Genomic DNA, 25,000 nt, shown 5'->3' with positions numbered 1-25,000 from the left:
AATGAACAAGAAAAATAGTAAATGTACTTTATTACAATAAAGTCTGATTACAGAGGTTTTTCCTCATTGCCCTGATGGTGGGGGAAGGGAACATACACCACATAGAGGGACATATAACCACTCTTACATACCAACGCTTTCTGTCCATACACTCGAAAATGATAATTAATGTGAGATCAAAACAATAGTAATACAAACCTGTCAGGTATTTTAACTTAGTGAAAGTTAGCATTGATTATTATGCAATGATAGTTATAGATCGTGTTTGTTTATGCTGAGCGATCACATGATCGAAATACGTCATGACCACGTGACCGTTAGAAACACGTGGCAATGTTTACATATGGAAAACTATGGCGCTTAAAACAGCATGAAGAGGAAACTGTTCAAACCTGTGAACTTAAAGGGATATGAAACCCAAACTTTTATTTTGTGATTTACCATTTTTAAAAAGTTTTTAATTTACTTCTATTATCAAATTTGCTCCTTTCCCATGATATTCTGTGTTGAAGAGATACCTAGGTAGGCATCTGGAGCACTAAATGGCAGGACATTTTGCTGCCATCTATTGCTCTTGCAAATGGATAACATTCTTGCAAAACTGCTGCCATATAGTGCTCCAGAAATAGGCCAGCTCTGAATCATAAGTCCCTGCTTTTTAACAAAAGATACCAAAAGAAAATGTAATACTAAAAGTAAATTAGAAAGTTGTTTAAAATCGCATGCTCTATCTGAATCATGAAAGAAAAATGTTGGGTTTCATATCCCTTTAATGATTTTCAGTAGGAACCACCAATGGAATCTGGATACTTTCTTTCCTGTCTGATGTGTGTCAACAGGATTGGATGATACTTTAGCCTATGAACTAAAGAGGGGGGTGAGATAATACTGCATTTAAAAAAGTGCATAAAGGGAATCTAAGGATTCCTCACTAAACATTTACAAAAGGCCTATGTATGGGTCAAAATCTGTTTGTTGTTTTATTTTACCAGTTCTTGTCAGTTCTCTGGAGTTTCCCCCTAGCTGATGCCGAATTTCTTGCATATCGGCCAGTAATTCCAGGGAGAATCTCTTAGGACCTTTTTTTCATTATTGGGTTTCTCTTTCACACAAGGGGGTGTCTGTATACACTTTTTTAAATTAACTAGTCCCTGCTTTGAAGGTGATTAAGGAAACCTTAACTTTGTTCCCACTAATAACTTTTTGACTCTTTAATGAAAATAATAATTAAATAAAAAAGTCATGTTTTAACTTTTTGTATATATACAGTATCTCACAAAAGTGAGTACACCCCTCACATTTTTGTAAATATTTTATTATATCTTTTCATGTGACAACACTGAAGAAATTACACTTTGCTACAATGTAAAGTAGTGAGCGTACAGTCTGTATAACAGTGTAAATTTGCTGTCCACTCAAAATAACTCAACACACAGCCATTAATGTCTAAACCATTGGCAACAAAAGTAAGTACACCCCTAAGTGTCAATATTTTGTGTGGCCACCATTATTTTCCAGCACTGCCTTAACCCTCTTGGGCATGGAGTTCACCAGAGCTTCAAGGTTGCCACTTGAGTCCTCTTCCACTACTCCATTATGACATCAAGGAGCTGGTGGATGTCAGAGACCCTCCGTTTGAGGATGCCCCACAGATGCTCAATAGGGATTAGGTCTGGAGACATGCTTGGCCAGTCCATCACCTTTACCCTCAGCTTCTTTAGCAAGGCAGTGGTCGTCTTGGAGGTGTGTTTGGGGTCCTTATCATGTTGGAATACTGCCCTGCGGGCCAGTCTCCGAAAGGGAGGGGATCATGCTCTGCTTCAGTATGTCACAGTGCATGTTGGCATTCATGGTTCCCTCAATGAAATGTAGCTCCCCAGTGCTGGCAGCACTCATGCAGGTCCAGACCATGACACTCCCACCACCATGCTTGACTGTAGGCAAGACACACTTGTCTTTGTACTCCTCACCTGGTTGCCACCACACACGCTTGACACCATCTGAACCAAATAACTTTATCTTGGTCTCATCGGACCACAGGACATGATTCCAGTAATCCATGTCCTTAGCCTGCTTATCTTCAGCAAACTGTTTTCAGGCTTTCTTGTGCATCATATTTAGAAGTGGCTTCCTTCTGGGACGACAGCCATGCAGACCATTTTGATGCAGTGTGCAGCGTATGGTCTGAGCACTAACAGGCTGACCCCCCACCTCTTCAACCTCTGCAGCAATGCTGGCAGCACTCATACGTCTATTTCCCAAGACAACCTCTGGATATGACGCTGAGCACGTGCACTCATCTTCTTTGGCCGACCATGGAGAGGCTTGTTCTAAATGGAACCTGTCCTGTGAAACCGCTGTATGGTCTTGCCCACTGTGCTGCAGCTCAGTTTCAGGGTCTTGGCAATCTTCTTATAGCCTAGGTCATCTTTATGTTGAGCAATAATTCTTTTTTTCAGATTTTTCAGATCCTCAGAGAGTTCTTTGCCATGAGGTGCCATGTTGAACTTCCAGTGACCAGTATGAGAGACTCTGAGAGCAATAACACCAAAATTTAACACACCTGCTCCCCATTCACACCTGAGACCTTGTAACACTAACGAGTCACATGACACCGGGGAGGGAAAATGGCTAATTTGGCCAATTTGGACATTTCCACTTAGGGGTGTACTCACTTTTGTTGCCTATGGTTTAGACATGAATGGCTGTGTGTTAAATTATTTTGAGGGGACAGCAAATTTACACTGTTATATAGGCTGTACACTCTCTACAGTGTAGCAAAGTGTAATTTTCTCAGTGCTGTCACATGAAAAGATTATATAGGCTGTACACTCTCTACTTTACATTGTAGCAAAGTGTCATTTTCTCAGTGCTGTCACATGAAAAGATATAATAAAATATTTTAAAAAATGTGAGGGATGTACTCACTTTTGTGAGATGATGTGTATATATATATATATATATATATATATATATAATTTAAGAAAGTGTGCACCATTAACTCAATTTCTATTCTTTTTTTCTTTGTTAATTTGATCACACATTAGAAAATCCATATCTTTAAGGTATGGTCTGTATGACCAATCAAGTGATGCTCCACACAGTATTTGGCCTGTATGGAGAATACGTTCTTATTTAAGATTAGTAGAATAGGTTTTTCCGTTATGCAGTGTCAATGTGACAATATCTCAGTGGGTCAATTCTGTAAAGCACTCAGCTGACACAAAATTCTCTAAAGAGATCTGTCAAAGTGTATCTTGCTAACAGCTTGATTTCTTGTAAAATTATCACTTTTAATTTCTCAGTGTAGCAACTGTCTTTAGTGACAAAAGGAAGCAGATTGCATTCTGCCTCTTCTGAGCGTGGGCAAGAAACTGACTTCCTGCTTCTCTTGCATTCACTGAACAGTAAGCCAGCTCATATTGATCTAGAAGATTTAGTACATCAAGCTATATTGCCTTCCTGTAGAGACCCCAGCCGCCTTGCTTGGCTGTGACAGGAAGCAATGGACCCCACACAAATTAAGTTAAAAAAAAGAAAGAAAGAAATGGTAATATCCTTTTTAAATGATTAATAATACATATTGCAACAATTTTTTACCTTTAAGTTAATGTGTTAAATCAAAATATAACCAAGTTATTTTGCATATTGTTCCTGCTCAATTAACCATATTTCTTTTTTAATTTTTTTTCAGGATGCTTTTGATTTCTGTTACCTTGTTATCAGTCTATTCTATAAATCTTCTCCTGAAGTGCTCATTGGAAACAGGTGCTTATCCCTTTTTATTTCTAAAATATTTGAATGTACAAAGCTTATGATTAATTTGGTGACCCAGTTTGAAACCTTCAGTTACTTAAATGATATTAATATCTACTATACTTTACAAAGTACAGTATAGCAGGGTTTACACCTAAATTCTTCTATTAAGAATTACTGAGGTTTTAAAAAAAGAATGAAGAAGTTTTTCAAAAGTATTCTTGCAAGGACGCATACTCAGCTCATGTCGGGTTAGCACACTTAAGAAAACATAATCAGGTTTGCATGAGAGTAAGGTTTTCTTTCCACTTTTCACACTCCATTGAAGTCTATGTGGGAATGCATTAACTCGGTCACGATATTCAAAGTTTGGCTTTTTGCGTGTGTTGGGTTAGTGCTTGTGTGCAAGTTTTACTTTCAACTTCGCTACCCAACACGTGCAAAAAGCTTACTTCTAGCAAAGTTATTATTCCAGCGGGATCTATAAATAGCGCACCATTAATAATCTAGCCATTAGTATTTACTTTACTAATTTAAAAAATTGTTAATGCGATGGATGGGCTTGATGAAGCCAGTTTCTCAGTATCCGGTTTCATGTTACCCCTCTGTAATCTCACCACCCTAGGTGGGCAGTACCACCCGCTGTAGGAACCACTGCTGTTTTGTTTGTGTCTGTCACAGACAAGAGCTTTACAGGCATAGAACATTGTAATATTGTAGCTTATTAGCCTACTTGTGATCAAGCATCTTTGATAAACTTGGATACATTTTTCTCAATTATTTGATGGAGAAATTATATTCCAAAAAAAGAGAGGAAATAATAACTGGGAACATATTAGCGAAACGTAATAAGGGAAGACTATTTAAACTGGACTCAATTTAATCAATGCCCTTATAGCTTTATATTCAGTTGATGGTCTGTGTATTACTAAAGTATGTATGAACTTTGTTTTCTTGTAGAACATTTGAGGGCACTACGATACAAGATAGCAAGAGTATGGGGGGGATCTCTCAGTTTATATATATATATATATATATATATATGTGTGTGTATATATATATAATTCTATAAGAGAAGAGAGAGAGATGCACTCAGCTGAGACAGAACATAAGCTAGAATAACTTCATGCCTGTTCATTTTCATTACCACTCAGGGTGCACACTCTTTTAGCACACTATGCCTTTTCACAGAGAAAAAATATCCTGTAGCATATCAGTCTGACCCTGCCCAATGGCAGTCCAGCGCCGAAATACCAGGCAATTCTTCTCTGAACAAGAGAAACAACAACCCACGACAATCGTTTCGGCCTTCTCTGGGCCTCGTCAGTGAGGTGCAGTTGCATCTCTCTAAGGGCATGTGTGCAAGGAGTCCACGTCTGGTTCCCCCATTACTCTTAGGGAGACCCAAGAGTAATTTACATATATAAGAAAAGAGAGAAAGAGAGGCACTCAGCTGAGACAGAACAAAATCTAGAATAACTTCCATGCCTGTTCATTTTCATTACCACTCAGGGTGCACACTCTTTTAGCACACTATGCCTTTTCACAGAGAAAAAATATCCTGTAGCATATCAGTCTGACCCTGCCCAATGACAGTCCAGAACCGAAATACCAGGCAATTCTTCTCTGAACAAGAGAAACAACAACCCCAGACAATCGTTTCGGTCTTCACTGGGCCTCGTCAGTGAGGTGCAGTTGTATCTCTGTAAGGGCATGTGTGCAAGGAGTCCACGTCTGGTTCCCCCATTACTCTTAGGGAGACCTAAGAGCAATTTGCATACATAAGAAAAAAGAGAGAGACGCATTCAGCTATATATGTATATGTGTATATATATATATATTTATAATACTATGTCAACAGAATTCTGTTCCACATTAAAAAGTAGTATAACTGCTTCGAAAAGTAGAAATCTATATTAGGTGCAAAATGTATCATGATTGCAGGTGAACAGATTTCCAAGTAAAGTACCTGTCTGCAGTTGCCATTTGCATGCAGACTTTTAACATTGCACAAGAGTTTTTTTGTGCAATGTCGCCCCCTGCTCTTGTGAAATCAATTTGCATGAGAACAGGGCATGTAAATAACCCCATAATAAGCGAGTGTCGGGATGATTGATCTCGAAAATTCTGAGGTGGCGAGAAGCTAAAGAAGCAGCTTCTGCTTCTAAAATTTGTCGTTGTGGGTTTGCTCATGCGAGCCTGCACTACAAACCTCAAAAGCTGCAAGTGCAGCTTAATAAAGCTACTCCTATGTAGTGTATTTGCAGTGTCAAAGTAGATCACGGCTGTTGAGTTTTCCAGTACTTCCAAATGTTAAAGGGACACTGAACCCAATTTATTTCTTTTGTGATTCAGATAGAGCATGCAATTTTAAGCAACTTTCTAATTTACTCCTTTTATCAATTTTTCTTTGTTCTCTTGCTACCTTTATTTGAAAAAGAATGCATCTAAGCTTTTTTTTGGTACAGAACTCTGGACAGGACTTTTTTTATTGGTGGATGAATTTATCCACCAATCAGAAAGAACAACCCAGGTTGTTCCCCAAAAATGGGCCAGCATCTAAACTTACATTCTTGCATTTCAAATAAAGATACCAAGAGAATGAAGACAATTTGATCATAGGAGTAAATTAGAAAGTTGCTTAAAATTTCATGCTCTATCTGAATCACGAAAGAAAAAATTTGGGTTCAGTGTCCCTTTAATTAAAACCTGAATATAAGCCCTTCAAGATAATGTGGATAGCAACACTAATGTGCTGAAGGAGTTACTTGCCATGTGGCCGCTGTTTTTCTTTTAAAATAAGTTGGGTATGTAAAGTAAATATTTTTATATTTACTGACAGTTAGCCTCCAAATTCCACATTGCTTTAATTAGACATCAATCTTAGTTAATATATTAGTTCTGAGCTCTGCTTTACAATATTAGGAGGTGATTGTAAAATTTAGAGGGTGCTTATTAGTACTGGGCATGTAAGATGGAACTGTTGTCAAAATCTGCTGCTTGGATACAAGAGATAAAATAGAAACACTAGAATTGACCAAAGCCATTTTTTTCAAGATACTGGTAAGAAGGTAAACGGGCAATCAACTGACTTTAAAAAAATCACTGCACGGATACATATGAGGATATTACAGGAGACTCACTAATTATATGTCTGTCCATACAAGTCACTGTATGACCCTGTACAGATCCCATGACTTTTCAAGTTCCTTTAGTTTTTAGTTTATTTAACCCTAACACTTCCGGGGATCTTTCTGCATTATTGCAGCCCCAGTATTGCACAGTAGTCATGGTGGGGATCTCATCTATGAGAACTTGCTGCCTATGATGTTATGGCTAAGTAATGTCACTACTCACCTAATAGAACAATGTGTAAAGTAACAACATTATGGCAGTTAGATTTATGGTTACAACATTGCGGCAGGTGTGATATGAAGTCAGGGTAAAAACAAAGTAATGAACCACTCTTCCCCAGTTTATAATCCTATTTAAGGGGTGTCTGATAATTTATCTATACATTGTATTGAATACATGTAATATTGTCTATTTGTTCCTCATGTTGGCATTTTGACTTTATTATGCAATATGTTTCAAGATATCCGCATCCCACTTTGAGAAAAATTCCTTCAGATGTGATAACATTAGTATTTTTTTCCCTAGAGCAGATTAAATTGTATATATAAAATTGATCTGTAAACCTTTTATTTTAAAGGATGTATGGTGTATGAAAAACTGGGAGAACAGGTGTTTGGTACCCCAGGAAAGATATTAGTCTTTGGATCTACCTCTCTACAAAACACTGGAGGTAAGTAAATAATCACTGTATAAACCTATTACATATAAAAAAAATATAATTTCACAATATAAAAATATTTTCACTTCTGTTGATTAAAATTGGAAAAGCAATATCAAAGCATTATCAAATGAGACAAATGTAGATAACCCCAAGAGAAAAATATATATCGGTTTTAGAGTAAGAATATGTACATTAGTGAATTCAGGTTTGTGTTGTACTTAGCCATTTGGTGCAGGTCTCAATAACGTGTATACGCTGAGTTTACCTTAAGTCGTAAACCCCCCTTTTATATTGAGAGCTTATTAATGCAAACATTTTATAGTAAATGCAACCTACTATAATCAATATGGGTTAAGATAACTTTGCAAGTACTTTCTACAAGTATTTACACCACCAGGTAATGGAGTAATACTAATAATAAGGCCTGTATAGTTTTATCTTTTCATGGCACAAAAGATACCCTGATACACCATGTGATGATGAGTAATCCTGTTATCCTACTGCAAAAACAGGTTATCTACAAACTATATATATACTGTATATTATTCATCCTGTCATCTTTGTGAATATATGATGGTTATGCAGTAATGTATGCTATGCTATGAGGCTCCACAGTTCTTTGGTGTATCGGGCAGCTAAGTTCCCTGTAGTTAACTATTACCTCTACTCATGAAAAGCCTTGGTTTGATAAGCTTTCAGGGGCAATGTACCACTTATTACTTTAGTATGTAACTACAGTATATTCCACTACTGTTAAAGGGACGGCCTACTTGATTTTTTTCATTGTTTAAAAAAATAGATAACCTTTACTACCCATTCTCCACCTCTAAGCAATATTGTTATATTAATATACTTTATAACCTCTGTTTTCCTGTTTCTAAGCCCCAGCAGGCTGCCCCTTATCTAAGATCTTTTTAAATCTTGCTAAATAGACCAGAAGCCTGGGACCCAGGACAATTCTCACACAAAAGCCTTAAAGGGATATGAAAAACAATTTTTTTCTTTCGTGATTCAGATAGAGCATGTGATTTTAAGCCACTTTCTAATTTACTCATATTATCAATTTTTGTTCGTTTTCTTGGTATTTTTATTGGAAAAGGCAGGAATGTAAGCTTAGGAGCCGGACCATTTTAGGTTCAGCACATGGTTAGCGCTTGCTGATTGGTGGCTACATTTAAAAAAAATTGGCTTCCATATCCCTTTAAGTCTCAGCCTGTCAGCTTTCATATACTGTATACAGAGGCAGTGAAATGTACTGGTGTGTAGTTATATTAAGATATTTGGGGATATTTGCTGCAGCATGCAGTTTTTGCAGTTCAGCAACTCTTTTATTCACATTTACTGTACACTTTATTTTTTATATATATCTACTGTTATTTTATTATTCTTTATCACTGGAAAAGAAAAGATATTACTTGCAATTGATAATAATGACCTTTTATGTTGTTTTTTTTTTTCTTTTTAGCAATGCTGAGTTACCTGTTCATTGTAAAAAATGAATTACCCTCTGTCATACAATTTCTAATGGGAAAAGAATCAGATTTCTCGTAAGTTTCAAATGTTATTTAATTTATAAATAAAGAAATGAATTGGTTAAACAAAAGATGAATGTTCCAGACAGACAGATAGATATACGAGTAGATAACCGACAGATAGATAGATGATATAGAGATAGATAGAGATATATGCAAAAAAGTTTCAAGGCAGAACACAATATGATGTAATCGACACACTACATAATTATTATGATCACAAATATCATTAAAACAAACTTCATCACTAATATTTCCCTATATGAAATCTCACAATCACATATCATCTGTTTATGTTCCTTCTACATGTAGAATTAGTATCCATAGGCATAATTTGCATTAATCTTAATATTTCAGCCACATGTAATACATTATAATGTTTGTGATCTCGCATATTTCTTAGCTCATCCACCGTCACTCACAGGGCTTACAAACCAGATTCACAATGCTTCAGTTGCATTAAAGGGACAGTATACTGTAAAATAGTTTTTCCCTTAATGTGTTTACAATTGCTTTTTTTACCAACTGCAGAGTAAAAAATGTATGAAAATTAGCTTTTTAAGGTTTATTTGTGTATATTAAAGCTCTGATTTTGTGTTTTGAAGCCACAGCCTAATAAAATGGGTTGAGCTTGTAGGTATAATCAGATCTCATTACTGTATCACATTGTGCACATATACCTGCTTCTTTATCTTATATCTGTCCTTAAAACAATCACCAATACTTTGAGAGAACAATGGAAAATCAAAATTTCATTACCTTATCTCTGCTTTATCACACTGGGAGTGTAATTTCTTCTGCTGGCTGTGTTAACAAAGCTTATCTATACCTGGTACGCGCGGCCACAAACTTTCAGAATAGGTGGGGATACCACATGCTAAATTAACAATTTTAAATGCCAATATAAGGGTAAAAGAGCTACTTGTAAACAATTTAATACACTCCAGCAGGTAAAGTGGATCATTGGGAACAAATTAAAGGGGAGAAAATTTTTGAGTAAACTGTCCCTTTAATTGCATAATTACATCTATACAACATATATTGTAGTTGTCCTGTTCCCTATAGTCAGACAAACACAGCTTCTCTGCCATGGTAACCACTGAGGAACCTTTCAGGTCTCTGTGATTTCCATATTTGTTGAGAACGTTCCCCTGCAAATTTGTTTTTATACAATATAGGACTAAACATAACAGCACAAAATGTAGAAAACCCTGTTTCCAAAAGAGTATGACTCATTCATTCATCAGTTATCAATACAACCCATGCAATCCTGCTGATTACACCAAATGCATTCTGGAGAAACATTCTACAGTGCTTAAACTGTGTAGGGGAGGTGAGTAGGGATATCTTTTATAATATTCTAAGTTTATCTCACTTTTTTTGTTGTTGTTTTTTTTGTTTTACAGCAGTTATAGAAATAATAAGGTGAATTTGCAAGATGTATAATAAGACATAAAGGTAAAAGTTGTACAGTAGCATAGCAAGATGGTGAAATAATCAGCTTACTAGGCAGATAAAGATCAATACTGAAGTATCCTTACTGCAACTCAAAAATCTGGAATGCACAAAGGGCAAGTGCCAAAGTTCCACTGTTAAGGTGTTTGGTTAAAGACTAAATGTATATCTTCATGATACTTACAAGGAAATAAAATACCCCCTAGTTTGGTTAAGAAGTGTGATTTGTTCTATTCTCCCTAGAAAAGGCCAAAAGCAAATTTCCTTCTTAATATAAGGAGAGTCCACGGCATAATTCCTTACTGTTGGGAAATACTGAACCTGGCCACCAGGAGGAGGCAAAGACACCCCAGCCAAAGGCCTAAATACCTCTCCCACTTCCCCCATGCCCCCAGTCACTCTTTTCCTTTGGTCACAGGAGGAGGGCAGAGAAATGTCAGAAGATTACGGAGTAGTTCCTTAGGAAGGGTATCTGCTCTTCGATATGGGACTGGAGTTTTAAGTAGTCTTGTCAGCCTCTCAGTGAGAGCATTGATGAAAGTTCGGGTCTGGAGATGCAGGGAGAGTATTTCTGCAAACCCATCCAGACTGCCTGCTAACAACTCCTAAGCAATCAGTGTTGAGTTTCACTGCCTGCTTGTTTTTATCATTTAAGTCCATGTCAGGAGCTATGCTACAAGACTGTCACACTCGAGAGGCTGTGTTTCTGTTCCACAGCATGGATTCTGGTAAGATTGTTTAAATTTTTACATATGTTGCAAACGCTAGAACACAGGGTCACAGTGTGGCTCCTTTTATCTTAATATAATCATGGGTTAATATCTCCTGAGGGGGATTATTGAACAGTGGGGATTAATCAAATGTGATGCTTTGATTTTATGTTGCTTTATGTGTGAGATTTATTGGGCTCATAGACTGTTTGTTATGTGGCTGGAACGCACAGGTTTTTACTTTCACTTTGAGTGCTGTGCAGCTTGTAGCTTGGTGTGCTTTTTCTCATTTCAGGGGCGGTCATGCCTTGCGCACCATGTGACCGGTGTCTCGCTTTCATTTCCTCTTTCCTGACCAAGCTGGCTGTCGGAGAAGAAGCTATTTCTCTGTATTGTCTGGGTCTAGGAGGTGGTGAGTGCCCCAGCCATTGGGAGTATAAAGGTTCCATTTTTGAGAAATAAAGATTGTTTAATTTCTGTGTCCTACTGTCATTAGCTTAAGCTATGGAGGATTCTGAGACATTAGAGGGTACTCCCTCTATTCCAAATAGTAATACCTGTTTATATTGTGAGAAGGCCTTGGTATGCCCGCCCTCTCAACTATGTCCCACATGCCTTGACAATTTTATTAGGTCAAAGAAGGTTAACCCCTCTAGTACCACTGAACCACCCACCTCTGAGGACTCACCATCCCATGAGGTGCATACCCAACAGTCATCTCTTTCTACACACGCAGCTTCCCATAGCACGCTTGCTCCTCCATCTGGAAGGGGGCCTTTTACCATCAGATTTTACAGCACAGTTAAAAAAAGCGGTGTCTGAGGCCCTCAGTGCTTTACCTCGCCCTGCTTAACGCAAGCGGAAGGTTAAACAGAGCTTTCCTGCCCAGGGGTCATCATGTAATTTATTGTATTTCTCTGCATTGTTGCAGTTATCCAGGGATGAGTCGCACTATGAGGCTTCAGAGGGTGAACTTTCTGGGGCTGAATCTGCTGCCTCTAAGCCTTCTGCTGCGGAGGAACCAGCCTTTAGATTTAAGATTGAACACTTACATTTTCTTCTAAAGGAAGTCCTGTCTACATTAGAGGTTCCAGAGGCCAAACTGCCTGATGAACCTTTGACTCCAAAATTAGACAAAGTTTACGAGGACAGGGTAGTGCCTTTAACTTTTCCTGTGCCTGTAAAGATGGCGAACATTATTAAGAATGAATGGGACAGAAATGGATCTTCCTTTTCCCCTTCGTATTCCTTTAAAAATTTACTCCCAGTCCCGGACTCTCAATTGGAGTTGTGGGGTTCCGTCCCTAAGGTGGATGGTGCTATCTCCACGCTTGCCAAACGTACTACTATCCCGCTTGAGGATAGTTCGTCGTTGAGAGAGCCAATGGATAAGAAGATGGAAACTCTTCTAAGAAAGATGTTTCAACATACAGGATACTTGTTTCAACCAGCAGCAGCCGTTGCCGCGGTTGCTGGAGCAACTACCTACTGGTGCGACTCCTTATCGGAATTGATCAAGGTGGAGAGTCCCCTCAATGTTATCCAGGAAATAATTAAAGCCTTGAGAATAGCTAATGGCTTTTCGGTTCAGGCCCGTCGGGCGCTGTGGCTGAAGTCCTGGTCTGCGGATATGACTTCTAAGTCCTGACTTCTTTCCCTTCCCTTTAAAGGAAAGATTTTATTTGGTCCAGGCCTGGACTCCATTATCTCCATGGTTACTGGGGGCAAGGGTGCCTTCCAACCGCAAGATAAAAAGAACAAGTCTAAGGGACAAATCCCAACGTCAGCAGCCCTCCGCTAAGACAGAGCAAACCAAGAGTACTTGGAAGCCGGCTCTGTCCTGGAATAAATCCAAGCAGAGCAAGAAGCCCGCCAAGACTAAATCAGCATGAAGGGGCGGCCCCAGATCCGGCGCTGGATTGTGTAGGGGGAAGACTGTCGCTCTTTTCAGAAGCTTGGTTCAGGGACATGCAGGATCCATGGGTTACAAGATAGGTTTCAAGTCTCATCCACCCAAGGGCAGATTTCTCATCTCAAGCCTGTCTTCCAGACCAGAAAAGAGGGAAGCCTTTCTGGGGTGCATGTGGGATCTATCCTCCTTAGGGGTCATTGTCCCGGTACCTATCACAGAAAGAGGTTTGGGATACTATTCTAACCTTTTCGTGGTCCCAAAGAAGGAGGGAACTTTTTGCCAGATTCTGGACCTAAAGTGCTTAAAGAAATTTCTAAACATCCCCTCGTTCAAGATGTAGACAATAAGGTCCATCCTTCCCTTAGTTCAGGAAGGACAGTCCATGACCACTATAGATCTGAAGGATTCTTACTTTCACGTCCCAATCCACAAGGATCACTTCCAGTTCCTAAGGTTTGCATTCCTGGACCAGCACTTTCAGTTCATTGCACTTCTGTTTAGTCTAGCTACTCCTCCAAGACTTTCAGTTCATTGCACTTCTGTTTAGTCTAGCTACTCCTCCAAGAATTTTTACAAAGGTTCTAGGGGCTCTTCTAGCCAATGCCAGAACCCGGGGTATAGCAGTAGCTCCCTATTTGGACGATATTCTGGTACAAGCACCATCTTTTCATCTGGCGGAGGACCATTCAGAATCTCTTCTTTCTCTTCTTCGATCTCATGGATGGAAGATAAATCTAGAGAAGAGTTCTCTTATTCCAAGCACTAGGGTAGAATTCCTGGGTACTATAATAGACTCCATATCCATGAGGATATTTCTAACAGACCAGAGACATTGCAAGCTTGCTTCGGCATGTCTTGCCCTCTGGACCTCTTTAAGGCCCTCTGTGGCTCAGTGTATGGAGGTAATTGGTCTAATGGTGTGGACAACTTGGGAAGCGGATTTTCTCAGCAGACAATCCTTTCATCCGGGGGAATGGTCTCTCCATCCCGAAGTGTTTGCGGAGATATGCAACAAGTGGGGGATGCCGGAGATAGATCTCATGGCGTCTCGTCTCAATACAAAGCTACCCAGATATGGGTCAAGGTCTAGGGATCCTCTGGCAGAGCTAATAGATGCATTAGCAGTGCCTTGGAGGTCCAGTCTAATTTACCTTTTCAGGCTGTTACCACTTCTTCCTTGTGTAGTTGCCCGCATCAAGCAGGAGCAGGCATCAGTGATAATGATTGCTCCATCGTGGCCGCAAAGGATGTGGTTCGCAGATCTGGTGAGGATGTCATCATCTCCTCCGTGGAAGTTACCTTGTCGCAGGGATCTGCTGGAACAAGGTCCCTTTGTTCATCAAAATCTAGATTCTCTGAGGCTGACTGCGTGGAGATTGAAGCTTAGTCCTAGCCAAGAGAGGATTTTCTGAGAGAGTGACTGATACTCTCATTCAAGCTCATAAGCCGGTTACTCGTTGCATCTATCATAAGGTGTGGAGAACCTACTTATTCTGGTGTGAAGAGCGTGGATTTTCCTGGCATAAAGTTAAGATTGCCAGGATCCTATCGTTTCTCCATGATGGACTGGAGAAGGGCTTTTCTGCCAGTTCCCTGAAGGGACAGATTTTGGCCCTATCTGTTTTACTGCACAAGATACTCTCCAAGCTTCCCGATGTACAGTCCTTTGTTAAGGATCTGATTAGGATCAGACCTGTGTTTAGATCTAAGGCTCCTCCTTGGAGTCTAAATCTTATTCTTAAGGTTTTGCAACAGGCTCCGTTTGAGCCTATGCATGAGATTGACATTAGATTGTTGTCCTGGAAGGTTCTTTTTCTACTGGCTAATGCTTCTGCATGCAGAGTATCTGAGATTGCCGCCTTGCAATGTGAGCCTCCTTATCTGGTGTTCCAATCGGATAAGGCTGTCCTACGTACTAAGTCAGGTTTTCTTCCTAAGGGCGTGTCAGACCGCAACATCAATCAAGAGATTGTGGTTCCTTCCTTGTGTCCAAATCCTTCTTCTGCAAAGGAACGTTTGCTTCATAATCTGGACGTGGTTCACGCCTTGAAGTTCTACCTTCAGGCAACTAAGGATTTTAGTCAAACATTGTCCTTGTTTGTTGTCTATTCCGGGAAGCGTAAGGGACAGAAGGTCTCTTTGACTTCCTTATCTTTTTGGTTAAGGAGTGTTATCCGCTTGGCTTATGAGACAGCGGGACATAAACCTCATCAGAGGGTTACGGCTCATTCTACTAGAGCAGTGGCTTCCTCTTGGGCCTTTAGCAAACAAGGCCTCTATGGATCAGATTTGTAATGCAGCTACCTGGTCCTCCTTACATACTTTTTCAAAATTTTACAAGTTTCGGGAGAAAGGTTTTGCAGGCTGTGGTGCCCTCAGAATAGGGTCCGCCTCTCTTTTTGTCCCTCCCGTTATTATTCAGTGTCCTCTAGAGCTTGGGTATAAGTTTCCCAACAGTAGGGAATGATGCCGTGGACTCTCCTTATATTAAGAAGGAAAACATAAATTATGCTTACCAGATAATTTAATTTCCTTCTGTGTAAGGAGAGTCCACGGCCCCCGCCCGTGTTCTCCGATGGGCGGCCCTCTAAATTATATTTTTCTTCTGGCACCATTTATACCCTGATATTTCTCCTGCTGTTCCTTGTTCCCTATGCAGAATGACTGGGGGGAAGAGGGAGAGGTATTTAGGCCTTTGGCTGGGGTGTCTTTGCCTCCTCCTGGTGGCCAGGTTCAGTATTTCCCAACAGTAAGGAATGATGCCGTGGACTCTACTTATACAGAAGGAAATTAAATTATCTGGTAAGTATAATTTATGTTTCTGTAACCTGCAAATGCTGCAAATTAAATAGTTGGTTTAGGCAATTTGCAACATTTTGCTTTGTGGCTTCTCTAGGGACAGAGTGCAATTTTTATATAAAAGCAAGAAGTGTTTAACATTCCGTTTGATCACTGCTAAATTTCCCATAGTACTAAATTATGCAAAGAGCTTTGGGAAGCATGCATGTCCTCTCTGAGAAAAAGGAACATCCTGTTCCAAACCAGACCTTACCCACAAAGGCATCTGTCAAGTAAATGTTACACAGTCAAGTAATACAATTCCTCTTACAAAATACAAGGTTAATCTGTAAACCTGTGCATATTTTCAGCGTAGAGGAAATAATTAAATTGTAGATTCTGTTCTTATAAAGTGTTTACAAGACATAAAAGTAACACAGGAACTTTATTTATAGACTCATAGCTGAATTACCACATACATATCTAAATATTACTCTTAAATAATGTAAAAAAAATATATTATCATATTAAATTAAAAAAAATTGTATGTTTGCAATCTGTAAATAAAAAGTCAAAGGGGTGGTTTCCCAATCACCAGGCCCACCTTTGAGACTTCCGTCTGCTGATTGGGTCACTGGCCATTTCTGTTCAGGACTCAGCAGTTCTCAGTGGCTCCCAAGCTGCACTCTAGCTGTGTGCTTAACAGTGGATACATACATATACACATAAATAAAGACACATATACATACATATACACATACATAAACCCCCCCCCCACACACACACATATATATAAATATATATTTATATATACACACACATACATAAGCACTACATAAACACACATATACATAAACACACTTACAGTCATGGCCAAAAATATTGGCACCCCTGCATTTCTGTCAGATAATGCACCACTTCGCCAAGAAAATTGTTGCAATTACAAATGTTTAGCTAATTCTCATGTTTATTTCTTTTGTTTGTATTGGTATGACACAAAAAAGTGGAGAGAAAAAAGCCAAATCTGACACATTCCACGCAAAACTCCAAAAAATGGACTGAACAAAATTATTGGCACCCTCAATTTAATATTTGGTAGCACACCCCTTGAAAAAAATAACTGAAATCAATCGCTTCCTGTAACAATCAATGAGTTTCTTACACCTCTCTACTGGAATTTTGGACCACTCTTCTTTCGCCAACTGCTCCATCTGGGGAGCTAAACTGCTACACATCGGGGGAGCTAAAAGCATGAGGCATATATGTGCAGTCACCAATCAGCAGCTCTTTAGCCTACCTAGGTATCCTTTTTTAACAAAGGATACCAAGAGAATAGAGCAAATTAGATAATAGAAGTAAATTGGAAAGTTGTTTAAAATCGCATGCTCTGTCTGAATCATGAAAACAATTGGGTTTCATGTCCCTTTAAGTGCACGAGTCTGCACAAATATCTGTGTGTCACTCGGTTTCAGGGATCCAATTAGAGGCATGTGAAACACTGAAGCGGGCCCTCGGGTTCCTCTGAATTGGTGCCTGGGTTGAAGTCCTCATCTACAGCATATAATCTTGCTGTTAATTTTGTTTTTAAAGGCTGCAGATGTGAACTAAGCTAAAATAGGTGCTTATACAGTCTGCCCGGTAAGCCCTCTTCCCACTCTTTCATCCCCATGCCAGTGCCTGCCTCCCCAGTACAGACAATAAAATTAATAGTGCGTTAAAAAACTAATTAATGTAAAAGCATAAAAATAATTTTAGCTATTTTTGGCATTGGCATTTTGTTGGTGGGGTTGAGCCCATACAGCCCCTGTTGACGATCCAGATTGGAAAGGTTCCTTTTCCCAACTGCTGTTTTGAGATCTCTCCACAGGTGCTCTATGGGATTGAGATCTGGACTCATTGCTGGCCAGTCAGTTCAGTACTCTCCAGCACTTTTTCTTAAACCATTTCTGGGTGCTTTTTGATGTGTGCTTTGGGTCATTGTTCTGCTGTAAGACCCATGACCTCTGACGGAGACCCAACTTTCTGACACAGGGCCCTACATTGCACCACAGAATTATTTGGTAGTCTTCAGATTTCATAATGCCATGCACACAGTCAAGACATCCAGTGCCTGAAGCAGCAAAGTAACCCAAAACATCAGTGAACCTCCACCATGTTTGACTGTAGGGACTGTATTCTTTTCTTTAAAAGCCTCATTTATTTTTCTGAAAACAGTAGAATGATGGGCTTTAACAAAAAGCTGTAAATTTGTTTCGTCTGTCCACAGCACATTCTCCCAAAGGATTTTGGCTTTCTCAGGTAAATTTTGGCAAACTCCTATCTGGCTTTTTTATGTTTCTGTATCAGCAGTGGGGTCCTCCTACCATAGTGTCCCTTTTAATTCAGATGGCGACATATAGTGCGTGCTGACACATTTGTACCCTGTGCCTTAAGGTCAGCTTGAATTTGTCAGAAAGTTGATTGAGGTTCTTTATACACCATTTGAACAATCATTTGTTGCAATTTTTGATCAAATTTTTTTCTTTCGTCCATGTCCAGGGAGATTAGCTACAGTGCCATGTGCTGTAAACTTCTTGACAGTGTTGCGCACAGTGGACACAGGAACATTAAGATCTCTGGAGATGGACTTTTTGTTCTCAAACCCTCAGACAATTCTTTGCTGCTCTTTCCCTTCTCCATGCTCAGTGTGGCACACAGAGACACACAACAGGAAGGTTGAGTAAATTTTTCACCATTTTAACTGGTTGCCGGTAGGATTTCTATATTGTCAGCACCTGTTATTTGATACAGGTGAGTTTAATTAAAAAATATAGGAGCATTACAAACTTGGAATGCAATTATTTCTTAAAATTTTGAGAAGGTGCCCATAATTTTGTCCAGTCCATTTTTGGAGTTTTGCGTGGAATGTGTCAGATTTGGCTTTTTTTTCTCCACTTTTTTGTGTCATGCCAATACAAACAAAAGAAATAAACATGAGAATGCATAAACATTTGTAATTGCAACAATTTTCTTGGCGAAGTGGTGCATTATCTGACTGAACATAAGCAATACATTAACATACACATATACATAAACACACCAATACACAGATGCATGCATACATACATACATATACACATACATAAGCAATACATTGACATACACATATACATAAACACACCAATACACAGATGCATACATACATATACATACATATACATAAACACACATATACATTAACACACACATATACACGCATGCATACATACATACATATACATAAACACACATGTATGTATCCATACATATACGCATACATAAGCAATACATTAACATACACATATACATAAACACACATGTATGTATACATACATATACACATACATAAGCAATACATTAACATACACATATACATAAACACACATGTATGTATACATACATATACGCATACATAAGCAATACATTAACATACACATATACATAAACACACATGTATGTATACATACATATACACATACATAAGCAATACATTAACATACACATATACATAAACACACCAATACACAGATGCATACATACATATACATACATAAACACACATACATTAACACACACATATACACGCATACATGCATACATACATACATATACATAAAAACACATGTATGTATACATACATATACACATACATAAGCAATACATTAACATACACATATACATAAACATACCTATACACAGATGCATACATACATATACATATACACATACATAAGCAATACATTAACATACACATATACATAAACACACCTATACACAGATGCATGTATGCATGCATACATACATACATATACACATACATAAAGAAGCAATTTACTGGGGATTTACTTTTACTATGTTCCATTGCACGGAAAAAAGCTGCTCCCACTAAGGACATCATGCAGCACATTGCCCAGTAATCTGTAGACTGCATTTGTAGGAGCCTTTTGAGCAGGATGAATTTTGAGGAGCTAGCTACAAAGTAGACACAGTTTTAGGAACCAGCCACAAGAAAAAAATGGGAGAATAATGTAGATTTTAAAAATTATGACCCTACCTTAATCCTTTATAGCTGTACTCCTAGCTATGGAAAAAATGAAAGGGACATAAACCCCAACATATTTCTATCATGATTCAAATGGAGAATACAATTTTAAAGAATGCTCCAATTTACTTCAGTTATCTATTTTTCTTTTTTCTCTTGGTATCCTTTGTTGAGGAAACAACAATGCACTACTGGGAGGTAGCTGAACACATCAGGGGAGCTAAAAGCATGAGGCATATATGTGCAGTCACCAATCAGCAGCTCCTTAGCCTACCTAGGTATCATTTTTAACAAAGGATACCAAGAGAATAGAGCAAATTAGATAATAGAAGTAAATTGGAAAGTTGTTTAAAATCACATGCTCTGTCTGAATCATGAAAACAATTGGGTTTCATGTCCCTTTCAGTGCACGAGTCTGCACAAATGTCTGTGTGTCACTCGGTTTCAGGGATCCAATTAGAGGCATGTGAAACACTGAGGCGGGCCCTTGGGTTCCTCTGAATTGGTGCCTGGGTTGAAGTCCTCATCTACAGCATATAATTTTGCTGTTAATTTTGTTTTTAAAGGCTGCAGATGTGAACTAAGCTAAAATGGGTGCTTATACAGTCTGCCCGGTAAGCCCTCTTCCCACTCTTCCATCCCCATGCCAGTGCCTGCCTCCCCAGTACAGACAATAAAATTAATAGTGCGTTAAAAAACTAATTAATGTAAAAGCATAAAAATAATTTTAGCTATTTTTGGCATTGGCATTTTGTTGGTGGGGTTGAGCCCATACAGCCCCTGTTGACGATCCACCACTGGTGTTTAACCACTTTGTGAGTGTTAAAAGCATAGAGTTACAGGGTCGCTAGTGCAAATAATTTTTCCACTGTAATGGCCCTTTGAGTATGAAAAGGTCTGTTACACTAACTTATACAATTACTGAAGCTGCTTTCTCTGATTTTATATAGCTGGACAGTCAGTCTATCTGTCTTTCTTTTTATCCATTTTCCTGTTTAAATCCATTTCACAAAATTAGACTGTACTGTGGTACAACAATAGAATGTCATTCAGTAATTTTACAGCGAGCCCCAAAACTGACCACACTAGGGATATTCTTTTTTTATATATATGCATATCTATTAGTAATCAGTAATCAATCACAGCTTTGTAACAGACCAGCTTACAAAATGAGGACTAGATTACAAGTAGCGCTCTATTGCAGATGTATTTAAAAAAACTAAATGCACCGGGTTTGTGCGAGTGAAGATCTAGCGCAAAGTGTAAGGGATAAAAAAAAAAAAGTGCACCAAACACAACATACATCTATTAATATAAAGTGTTACAATTATATATATATATATATATATATATATATATATATATATATATATATATATATACAGGGAGTGCAGAATTATTAGGCAAGTTGTATTTTTGAGGATTAATTTTATTATTGAACAACAACCATGTTCTCAATGAACCCAAAAAACTCATTAATATCAAAGCTGAATAGTTTTGGAAGTAGTTTTTAGTTTGTTTTTAGTTATAGCTATTTTAGGGGGATATCTGTGTGTGCAGGTGACTATTACTGTGCATAATTATTAGGCAACTTAACAAAAAACAAATATATACCCATTTCAATTATTTATTTTTACGAGTGAAACCAATATAACATCTCAACATTCACAAATATACATTTCTGACATTCAAAAACCAAACAAAAACAAATCAGTGACCAATATAGCCACCTTTCTTTGCAAGGACACTCAAAAGCCTGCCATCCATGGATTCTGTCAGTGTTTTGATCTGTTCACCATCAACATTGCGTGCAGCAGCAACCACAGCCTCCCAGACACTGTTCAGAGAGGTGTACTGTTTTCCCTCCTTGTAAATCTCACATTTGATGATGGACCACAGGTTCTCAATGGGGTTCAGATCAGGTGAACAAGGAGGCCATGTCATTAGATTTTCTTCTTTTATACCCTTTCTTGCCAGCCATGCTGTGGAGTACTTGGACGCGTGTGATGGAGCATTGTCCTGCATGAAAATCATGTTTTTCTTGAAGGATGCAGACTTCTTCCTGTACCACTGCTTGAAGAAGGTGTCTTCCAGAAACTGGCAGTAGGACTGGGAGTTGAGCTTGACTCCATCCTCAACCCGAAAAGGCCCCACAAGCTCATCTTTGATGATACCAGCCCAAACCAGTACTCCACCTCCACCTTGCTGGCGTCTGAGTCAGACTGGAGCTCTCTGCCCTTTACCAATCCAGCCACGGGCCCATCCTTCTGGCCCATCAAGACTCACTCTCATTTCATCAGTCCATAAAACCTTAGAAAAATCAGTCTTGAGATATTTCTTGGCCCAGTCTTGACGTTTCAGCTTGTGTGTCTTGTTCAGTGGTGGTTGTCTTTCAGCATTTCTTACCTTGGCCATGTCTCTGAGTATTGCACACCTTGTGCTTTTGGGCACTCCAGTGATGTTGCAGCTCTGAAATATGGCCAAACTGGTGGCAAGTGGCATCTTGGCAGCTGCACGCTTGACTTTTCTCAGTTGATGGGCAGTTATTTTGCGCCTTGGTTTTTCCACACGCTTCTTGCGACCCTGTTGACTATTTTGAATGAAACGCTTGATTGTTCGATGATCACGCTTCAGAAGCTTTGCAATTTTAAGAGTGCTGCATCCCTCTGCAAGATATCTCACTATTTTTTACTTTTCTGAGCCTGTCAAGTCCTTCTTTTGACCTATTTTGCCAAAGGAAAGGAAGTTGCCTAATAATTATGCACACCTGATATAGGGGGTTGATGTAATTAGACCACACCCCTTCTCATTACAGAGATACACATCACCTAATATGCTTAATTGGTAGTAGGCTTTCGAGCCTATACATCTTGGAGTAAGACAACATGCATAAAGAGGATGATGTGGTCAAAATACTCATTTGCCTAATAATTCTGCACTCCCTGTGTATATATATATATATATATATATATATATATATATATACTATTAATTCAATTTTTAATATGGTTTTAAAGGTGACAGTATTTGAATGTAAAGGGTTATATTGTATATATACTGTATATATGTCTAAATATGTGTGTGGAGTGTATATATATATATATATATATATATATATATATATATATATATATATATATATATGTATGTATATATAAATATATGTGTCTGTGTGTGTGTGTGTGTGGTGGTTATGTGTTTATATATGTATATACATACCTACATACACATATAAACACATATGTACACATCTTTAAATGTATGCACATATATATACACTTTGCAGCCCTATCCACTTAAATACCTTAAAACGTGAAAAATAATTTTAATACATTTTAATATATTATAAAGGTTTTTACTGTGTGTTTTCTGTAAATATTTTACATTCCAATGTTCTTTGCAGAGCATAAAATATTTTTATTTTTAAATATATATTAATATATATATATATACAGGGAGTGCAGAATTATTAGGCAAGTTGTATTTTTGAGGATTAATTTTATTATTGAACAACAACCATGTTCTCAATGAACCCAAACAACTCATTAATATCAAAGCTGAATAGTTTTGGAAGTAGTTTTTAGTTTGTTTTTAGTTATAGCTATTTTAGGGGGATATCTGTGTGTGCAGGTGACTATTACTGTGCATAATTATTAGGCAACTTAACAAAAAACAAATATATACCCATTTCAATTATTTATTTTTACCAGTGAAACCAATATAACATCTCATCATTCACAAATATACATTTCTGACATTCAAAAACAAAACAAAAACAAATCAGTGACCAATATAGCCACCTTTCTTTGCAAGGACACTCAAAAGCCTGCCATCCATGGATTCTGTCAGTGTTTTGATCTGTTCACCATCAACATTGCGTGCAGCAGCAACCACAGCCTCCCAGACACTGTTCAGAGAGGTGTACTGTTTTCCCTCCTTGTAAATCTCACATTTGATGATGGACCACAGGTTCTCAATGGGGTTCAGATCAGGTGAACAAGGAGGCCATGTCATTAGATTTTCTTCTTTTATACCCTTTCTTGCCAGCCACGCTGTGGAGTACTTGGACGCGTGTGATGGAGCATTGTCCTACATGAAAATCATGTTTTTCTTGAAGGATGCAGACTTCTTCCTGTACCACTGCTTGAAGAAGGTGTCTTCCAGAAACTGGCAGTAGGACTGGGAGTTGAGCTTGACTCCATCCTCAACCCGAAAAGGCCCCACAAGCTCATCTTTGATGATACCAGCCCAAACCAGTACTCCACCTCCACCTTGCTGGCGTCTGAGTCGGACTGGAGCTCTCTGCCCTTTACCATTCCAGCCACGGGCCCATCCATCTGGCCCATCAAGACTCACTCTCATTTCATCAGTCCATAAAACCTTAGAAAAATCAGTCTTGAGATATTTCTTGGCCCAGTCTTGACGTTTCAGCTTGTGTGTCTTGTTCAGTGGTGGTCGTCTTTCAGCCTTTCTTACCTTGGCCATGTCTCTGAGTATTGCACACCTTGTGCTTTTGGGCACTCCAGTGATGTTGCAGCTCTGAAATATGGTCAAACTGGTGGCAAGTGGCATCTTGGCAGCTGCACGCTTTACTTTTCTCAGTTCATGGGCAGTTATTTTGCGCATTGGTTTTTCCACACGCTTCTTGCGACCCTGTTGACTATTTTGAATGAAACGCTTGATTGTTCAATGATCACGCTTCAGACGCTTTGCAATTTTAAGAGTGCTGCATCCCTCTGCAAGATATCTCACTATTTTTGACTTTTCTGAGCCTGTCAAGTCCTTCTTTTGACCCATTTTGCCAAAGGAAAGGAAGTTGCCTAATAATTATGCACACCTGATATAGGGTGTTGATGTCATTAGACCACACCCCTTCTCATTATAGAGATGCACATCACCTAATATGCTTAATTGGTAGTAGGCTTTCGAGCCTATACAGCTTGGAGTAAGACAACATGCATAAAGAGGATGATGTGGTCAAAATACTCATTTGCCTAATAA

At 38.6% G+C, this 25,000-nt stretch overlaps 1 protein-coding gene across 1 annotated transcript in view; it reads left to right on the top strand.

The window, feature by feature from the left end:
- The window catches only part of SLC38A1 (solute carrier family 38 member 1), a 177,445-nt gene that overhangs the window by 108,497 nt on the left and 43,948 nt on the right, over positions 1–25,000 (top strand). The window contains exons 5-7 of the mRNA XM_053716738.1: positions 3,695–3,768; positions 7,469–7,561; positions 9,018–9,099. Of these exons, the coding sequence (XP_053572713.1) occupies positions 3,695–3,768; positions 7,469–7,561; positions 9,018–9,099 (249 nt within the window). The remainder of the gene's footprint in view (positions 1–3,694; positions 3,769–7,468; positions 7,562–9,017; positions 9,100–25,000) is intronic.

Source organism: Bombina bombina, chromosome 6 (assembly GCF_027579735.1).
Source record: "Bombina bombina isolate aBomBom1 chromosome 6, aBomBom1.pri, whole genome shotgun sequence".
NCBI lineage: Eukaryota > Metazoa > Chordata > Amphibia > Anura > Bombinatoridae > Bombina > Bombina bombina.
This window is presented reverse-complemented; position numbering and strand designations above follow the sequence as displayed.